The following is an 8,859-nucleotide window of genomic DNA, read 5'->3' as shown; positions in this document are numbered from 1 at the left end:
GTATGTATTAATATAAATCTATTTGATGGAGCTAGGGGTACCTGAATGTGTAAGAGTGTTAATGCGGAGTGTGACACCAAAAGTGAGTACATGACACTGACAGATAATGACAAAGAGGGTGAATATGATAGTGCCAGATAACGGCCATTACAGAGAGTAAATGTAACAGTGACAGTAATGATAGTGTATGTGGATATGAAACTGACAGCTGGTGACAGTGACTATGACTAACAGACAGTAAATATGCACATGTGATAGACAGTGACTGAAAATGAAAGAACGTAAGAGTGACAGTGACAAAGTGATGGTTAAAACGAGCGAATATAACAACGACAGCTACAGACAAAAATAATGAAAGTTATATAATCCAAGAGTCTTATAATCATCCTTATTTATTTATTTATTCATTCAATTTTTTATCCATTTATTTTCAGGACGTGGAAGTTCGGCGAGCTAAACACGCACATCTCCTACAACATCCACCATGAGAACTTTGACATGCTCAGCTTTTGTAAGTAGAGAAACAGCTGTCATTCACTAGCAAGATGTAGTTTGAATTATAAGTTGTCATTGTCCGACGATTCTACTTTTCTACTACATATACACACACAATAATCTATCAACTTATCTGTCTGTCTATTTACCTACCCGCCTATATACCTACCTGCCTATATACCTACCTATCTGTCTATCTATCTGTCTCTATCGATCTATCTCGCAATGATTATTATATTCACTCCTTAACCCGGACGATTCTGCTCAGATCAAGCGACATTTTTCGACCTAGAGAGGCTAATCTTTTCACTACGACGACCTCTATTTTTTAACGTTATATTCTTACCATCTCCAGACGCATTTATTTAGATTCAGGGAGCCTTTTCGGGGGCAAAATCTACCTCATTAACTCGTCCATTAAGAGAGAGAGAGAGAGAGAGAGATTATGCTTTACTTGCAAAGAACAAAGATCTATTTTATCTTTCTCCCCCTTCTCTCTCTCTCTCTCTCTCTCTCTCTCTCCGGCACTACCAATATTATACATCACGCCACGCAGAACAAAGACTAGCAAACACACTGTCTTTCTGACCACCATCCCTTTGTTTTATAATGTGTTCTGGCTGGAGAGGTCGATTGTGGCAATATTTGAGAGAGAGAGAGAGAGAGAGAGAGAGAGAGAGAGAGAGAGAGAGAGAGAAATCGACTGTGTACATAATATTATGCTTCTGATATTTACGCATGATGTTAATATTCGGATGTGTGTGTGTGTGTGTGTGTGTGTGTGTGTGTGTGTGTGTGTGTGTGTGTGTGTGTGTGTGTGTGTGTGTGTGTGTGTGTGTGTGTGATTGCAGTCAGTTTTGTTACCTGCAAGTTTTTTTTTTCTGATTTGCCAGTTGTCCAAAATACAATTTACACGCAATCTCTCTCTCTCTCTCTCTCTCTCTCTCTCTCTCTCTCTCTCTCTCTCTCTCTCTCTCACACACACACACACACACACACACACACACACACACACACACACACACACACACACATTTCATATACAGGAAGACATACACACATACATACATATATAACATACAAATGCAGATAGACAGATAGATAAAGATATCCACACATGACAGGTATGATACGTATACTGAATCCAAATCATAAAATAAATCAGCCACCATACCATACTTCAGTCACTAACACCATTTTTTTTTTTTTAGCAACATCATATGTCACTGCATTCATAAATATCATCTCAAGTCGATCACATATATCCAAACTTACTTCTTCTTGCTGACAATGAGGAGTACCTTTGCAAGTCATGTACAAACGGGAGGCCTTGCACAGTGATCCAAGCTAACAGTAGATCAACGTGCAATAGATCGGTATATATGTAACCCATCTTCTTTTTCGTATTTTAATCTACTTCGTTATTCTTTTCTTCTGCTTCTTCGTCTTTTCTTCTACTTCTTTTTATTTTTCTTCTACTTCTTTTTTCTTTTCTTCTTTTACTTCTTTTTCCTTTTCTACTTCGTCGTCTTTTCTCCTACTTTTTTTCTTTTTTTCTTCCACTTCTTCCTTTTCCCTTTGTTCTACTTCGTCTTTTCTTCTCCTTTTTTCTTTTCTTCTTTTTTCCTTTTCTTCTACTTCTTCGCATTTTCTTCTTCTTCTCTTCTTCTTCTTGCAGACAACGAGGAGCAGCTGTACAAGGTGTGGATCCATGGAAAGCCCCAGGTGATGATCCGAGGTAACCAACGTTGGCAAATCATCCCTGAAGTCTGGATACACCTGTGCCACGTTTTCACACCCAACTCATACACACTCTACTGGGATGGACAGGTAGACTAGGATCTCTGGTGTGTGTGTGTGTGGGGGGGGTAATCAGGGCCGGTAGGATAATTCTGGCGAAGTCCGGTCAGGGTCCAGTTCTAGAAAGGAAATTAATGAAAAGTGAAACCTCCAGAATTAACCTCCAGATCCAGTTGTGGTCCACTTCTAGTCCAGTAATCTCAGTCACATATTTATTTTTTCCTGGAATCCCGTTTGGTTCCATCTCTATCTAATTTCCTCTTGTGACTGTCAAAAACTGATTCACATGAGGTGTCACCCATGTAATATTCTAAGTTCACACCACATAAACTCTTCACTCGCTGCTGCTGACTGGTGTGTCCTGGGTAGGAGGTGCACACTTTGCATATGGGGGCGGAGTGGGTCCTGCCGCTCAACGGGACCCTGGTGGTGGGGCAGGAGCAGGACACGCTCGGGGGCAGCTTCGACAGCACCCAGGTGACTTTTTACTTGACCACATGAACTATAGCCCTTGATAATTTGTGAGGATGTCGACAAATAACATCTATAACGGACTGTGATTAACCAGGATGGGTGTAACTATTATCACAATACCCGAATTAATCATTATGAGGCTCCTGCTTTGAATTGGTGTTATCAGGCGCTGCTGGGCGACATCGCTCAGGTGTCCATCTGGAGCCGAGCCTTGTCCTGGGAGGAGGTGGCCAGGTTGGCGGCGTGTGAGGAGGCAGGGCGAGGCGACATCTTCAGCTCCGACACCTCCACCATCGAGGTTGAAGGCAATGTTGTGGTCGAATGGACTGAACTGCGTGATCTCTGCAGGTATTGATCCTTCCGTATGATTACAGTAACCACATCACTTCCACCAGTACATCATTCTTACACATCAGCTCTATCATCCACAGTGTTCTGTGTCATCTGTACAGTAATTATTCTTCCAGCTCGTCAAGAGAATGGCATTACGTTCTGCTTTCGGAGATGAGAAGCCTAAGGGCCTCCCTGTCCATATGTCAAGTGTTCAATGCCACCGTGGCCACACCCGCCTCCTCGTCTGACACTCAGTTGATGCTGAGTGAACTGACACCGTTCCTTAATGTGTGTTCCCCCACCGGTCAGTGGAAGTTGTGGCTGGGCCTCAGCGACGACCAAGAGGAAGGGGTTTGGAGGGACATCGCTTCACAGCAAATATGGCATCACTTGAACTTTGGACCTCAGTTCCCCAGCACTGACACAACATTTAACTGCGTATTAATGTCATCTATTACTGGTCATTGGAGTGACGTATCCTGCAGTGCCACCAGAAGGGCATGTGTTGTGTGCTACGTGGAGAAAACAGATTTCTTAAGACTTAAGGGTTTATGTTTTCTCAGTGAACATCAGACACGCTTCAGACTAACCAACAACTATATTGACGGGCGGCCAGTGTTCCTTGGCTATTACCAATACATAATCCGGTGGATGTCAGGGGCCAAACAATGGGTGTTCATGGACCTAGAAAGAAACATCACCTTACTGAAGACACAAAGTGTCATGACCAAAAGCTACCCAGTCGGCAAACACAGGTGGAGTGTTGTGAAGGAAGTGTGTGAACTGAATGAAGGCAGCACAGTGCTTCTGAGTCTATCATGGTGTGACAGTGACCAGTTCATGTGTCACTCGGGAGAGTGTATCAGCTTAGATCAGCGCTGCAACCTGCGCTATGAATGTCACGATGGGAGCGATGAGATCAACTGTGACCGAGTGGTGATAGGAGACGGGTACCAGAAGCAGCTTCCCCCAGTGGGTAATGGCGGGTCCATCCTGCAGCTGCACACCGCCTTGACCCTTAGTCGTGTGGCCAACGTGGACGAGATCAACATGGCCGTCAGTCTCGAGTTTGAGTTGGTGTTAAATTGGGTAGACGACAGGATCAGTCTGCGCCATTTAGGGACAGGGAATGTACTCAACGGAGATGACATCAATAAGCTGTGGCAGCCAACATACCAGCTGGGAAGCCTTCAGGCTGGTGAAGCACAGGAGCTGTCGAAGTATATCGTGGTCACCACTGCCAATGATGCCCAACAGCCAAACTTCAATAACATCAACATGGGTAAGTTGCTACATCCATTACAAAATAATTAGTCTGAAACATCTAAAAGAGCAAAAACAAACCAATAGCTATACAGTCTGTATGTCAAATCTGCCTTCAGGCTGGTAAATATTGCTTTCTATTATAAAGGTGTGGTGTCCTGTGGCAGCAGCAACCACGTCACTGATGCACCTCTAAAACAAACTGGTACTGTTGGTAAATGTCCAGTTGTTACAGAGTAGTGCATTCTGGGAGCAGCAACAAGCTGTTATTGGAGCACCACTACGGTGAACACGGTATACATGTAACCTGGCGGTGTTGCTGACTACTGTTTGCTGTTATACAGATGTGCTGTACCCTGGCAGTAGCAACCAGTTGTCACTGACGCACCATTACAGACTATGCGTATGCAATACATGTAACAAGGTGCTTTAAATTAATATTATTTGCTGTTACACAGACGTGGTGTGCCCAGGCAGGTCCATGCTGCTGTCACTGGCGCACAGATACACATGTAAACTGATTATATTTATTACTGCTCTTTTGCAACAGATGTAGTGCACCCCGGCCACAGCAACCAGCTATCCCTGGTACAGCACTTCAGGCTATATGTATACAATACATGTAACCTGGTGGTGTTAATATTATTTGCTATCACACAGACGTGATGTACCCTGGCAGTAGCAACCACCTGTCGCTGGTGCACCGGTACACAGCGTCCATCACATGCGACTTCTACTTCTGGTCGTACCCGGTGGACGTGCAAGTGTGCCACATCAAGGTCAGCCTGCCATCCACCTACTGTGGCCGCGTCCACTTCTCGTCGGCCAGCAACATGCACTACACTGGCGCCCAGGACCTGGCCCTCTACACCGTCATCAACCCCAGAGTCAGTCCGCAGTCCAGCCACAACTTGATCCTTTTTGAGTTCCAGTTGCGGCGTCGCCCAGGCCTCATCATCCTCACCACCTTCCTGCCCTCCATGCTGCTGCTGCTGGTCAGTTGGGCCACACTCTTCGTCAAGCTGGAAGCTCTCAACGTCCGCGCCATCATGTCCCTCACCACCCTCCTCGTCCTATACACACTCTTTGCTAACTTCTCCAGTTCTCTGCCTAAATCATCAGAGATCAAACTCATTGACCTGTGGTTCTTTTCCATCATCTTCATCCTCTTCACCAACATCATGGTGCACATCTTTATATCACTGGAGAAGGAGCCAGCAAACGCTACCAGAGTCAGGGTGCAGCAAGTGAAGCCAGCAGTGACATCAGAGTCGGTTCATCACGGAGATGACAATATGGTGGTGCCGCGTTGGTTTCTCTGGAGGTACAGGGCATGGGTTCTGCCAGTTCTAGCTGTCGTCCTGCACATTATTTTCTGGCTGACTTTACTGTGCACCAAATAGAACAATGTAGACTTTAAGTGTACTGTGTGTGTCCTTGAGTGAATTCTTCCATGTCCAGTATTTAAGGTTCTTGTTATCTAAATACACACACACACACACACACACACACACACACACACACAAAGGTCGTAGTCCAAGTGAGTCTGGAGATTCGCCAACACTTCTGCTTATGTGATTTATTTATCACATTACACCTCACTATCCTCCTACACGATATTGATGCAAACTTGATCAATATCAAAACTATATATATATATCCATCCATCCATCATCCAGTCCTACATTGCCCCATGAGGAGCGTAGGAGCCCGGGGCTAGGCAGTTGGTCTCGACATTTAAGATGAGAGTGACCAGCCTCACTCATCCCTGAGTGGCATTACATGAGCAATCAACCCCAACCATCCCTTGGATATAAACCTTCACTGGCTCAATCCGACTGGAGCGCATAATTACCCACTAAACCACCAGGTGCCAAAATTGGGCTATATGGTTACCACCCAGCGTAGAAAATGGTTTCCTGGTGTACAGGAAACATATTATATATATATAACACACGATAATATCAAGGTGTAATATGCAAAACAAATCGCCAAGTGATAGGTGCTACGAAGCCTCGAAGGGCAGCTAAAATAAAACTCTCCGTCATTCAAAACTCCCACCACAGTAGCAATCCCACCGCAGCAGCATTCCCACCACAGTAGCACTCCCACCACAGCAGCACTCTCACCACGGCAGCACCTGGCCATACCGCAATGCATGTTTGGGGGTCTTCTTATTTTTGTATCCCCAGTCTCATCTGAACGTGAACCCAGTGGACTGCAGGCTGAAGTTGCTACAGACTGAATCCAGATCACTTCCACTTTAGAGAGACATACCAGCCAGATCACTATGCATGTTTCAACCACGAATTACATGACCAATCCCTTCAGTCAGCGTTAACTATAGGACATGTGCTTAATTTACTTCTTTGTATTTGTAAGAGTTTCTGTGGAGTGATAATTACAATACTGGGTTGTTATGACGCTGAAATTACACTACACTTATATTACTTATGTGTAGTAGTGTGTAACCGATACTTGTGGCAACCTTTGACGTGTGGTTATGAGGGACATTTCTCATGAATAATTATACGTCTTATATCACATACAAATACCAAGTCTTATATCGTATGCAAAAACATTCCTTGTGTCTTTACAAATAAACGCCTTAAGTGTCATACAAATACGTGTATTATAAGCCATACATATATACACACGTCTTTATATGCCATAAAAATAATCACCACAGCGTAATATTACACACACACACACACACACACACACACACACACACACACACACACACACACTGTTATAGTTTGGAAATGATATCTGGCGTTTTATGAGCATAGTTCGTTGCAAAATAAAACCTATAATCTTGTTCACTTTATTGCTCACTCTTCTACACTGTCTAAACTTCTTCATGCCATTACAAACAACTTATTGGTCTCTGTGTTACTGCCATGAGCGGTGTTTGAAGAGTTTTATGTTCGTTTTAGCTATTTTACTACCACAGTGGCTTCATGATTTTCAAGATGTACTGCAAATTTAATAGACTGATCCAAGTTCTCTCTGGCTAATGCTCGACCTTCCATCTTAGTGTCAGTTACAAAATTAGACACATTAGATTTGGTTTATATTAGGTCAGGAAAGATTATGTACAGCTTAGAAGCTTGAGTTGGTTTTTTTAGACTCATTTTGAGCTCATATTGATATTCTTTACTTATGATACAGTTAAAAGATTATGTAATGTTTAGAATTTAGATTGAACTACATTAGATTAATTTTTAGCTACGCAGATGTTTAAGATCCTGATAAAAGATAAAGTAAAGTTCAGAATTTCGATTTTTTAAAAATTTACTTTGAGGTACGCAGATATTTTACTTTAAGATCCAGATAAAAGATTAAGAAAGTTTAGAATTTAGATTTGGTTTTCTTACATTTACTTTGAGGTATATATTTTGTATAAAACTTAGGATCCACATTGACCTAAGTGATTGAGCTGCGAGGATCTCATAAGTTTAAAGCCTGGGAGATGTGGTTGGAAGTCCTGAAAACCCCAAATGTTCTCCATAAGTTCTCTAAATCTGTTCTCTAGAAAATATTACCAGTTTCCATATTTGCAAATTTTACTGAGCTAATCAGGTGATATTAAGACACTTTATGAATTTACCCTTCCACTATCAGAAATTTCTCCCAGGTTAAGTCAGCTTCTCTTTCAAACCGACTTTCTCTGTCACTGTTCAACATCCTCACTTCCTGTCTCACCTCCATTCACTAACAGTCTCACTTCCAGTCACTTCCAACCTTAAAACTGTGCTACGAAGCCTCCTACCCCATCTAGAATACGGTCTTTAATAGAGAGAGAGAGAGGGGGGCGGGGTAAGCCGGCCCCCTCCAGTGTGAAGATCATACTAGTTACCCCTTCCATCATAAACATCATTTCTTTATGCAACATTCCTTATACCCACCTATCAATAAAGTGTATAGACAGCTGAGAAATGAGTCTGAATATGTAAGAGAGAGAGAGAGAGAGAGAGAGAGAGAGAGAGAGAGAGAGAAAGAGAGAGAGAGAAATAAAGCAAAATGGGAAGTTATGTTCGTTATTTTCATCCCTAATGCATTCGTATCAGAAAAAGTGACATCTATGGGCAGAGAAAAATACCAAGCCTCTAACAGCCTACGCAGATTAGCCAACAGAGGGTAATGAGAATAATAAGCTGTAGAATATTAGCAGACCCTTAATCAACTGTAAATATCCTTGGTTAAACTGAGCTTCGACCTGCGTGTTCTTCATACTGACAGCCACCGTGCCACTTTGGGTCTACTGAGCCCACGGCAGTCTTATCGTAATGCATCCACACCATCGGCAAACAAACATGCTTTATTCAATCCCCACAGACGGCCAGGGGGCTTTGTTTATATCCTGGAGGTTGGTTACGAATCAATGCCGTACACAGAGGAGTTTTTGACCTGGGGTAGTGTGTAAGATTATTTATTCCTAGTTGAAGGGGCGTGTAAAACTGCTTGTTCCTATCGTCAGTCACACAGGTG

The 8,859-nt window shown here is 43.1% G+C and overlaps 1 protein-coding gene across 1 annotated transcript; it reads left to right on the top strand.

Annotated features, from left to right (window-relative positions):
- The first annotated feature begins 2,682 nt into the window (after positions 1–2,682).
- LOC145417844 (uncharacterized) lies at positions 2,683–5,768 on the top strand. The gene is made up of 4 exons (XM_080286468.1): positions 2,683–2,772; positions 2,936–3,117; positions 3,237–4,384; positions 5,026–5,768. The coding sequence occupies exons 1-4, from the start codon at positions 2,683–2,685 to the stop codon at positions 5,766–5,768; spliced, it is 2,163 nt and encodes a 720-aa protein (XP_080142594.1).
- The last annotated feature ends 3,091 nt before the right edge of the window (positions 5,769–8,859 follow it).

This window comes from Coenobita brevimanus, chromosome 14 (genome assembly GCF_032717465.1).
Source record: "Coenobita brevimanus isolate Jiangsu-jjx chromosome 14, ASM3271746v2, whole genome shotgun sequence".
Classification (NCBI taxonomy): domain Eukaryota; kingdom Metazoa; phylum Arthropoda; class Malacostraca; order Decapoda; family Coenobitidae; genus Coenobita; species Coenobita brevimanus.
Note: the sequence above shows the minus strand (reverse complement) of the source record. Positions and strands in the feature narration are given on the sequence as shown.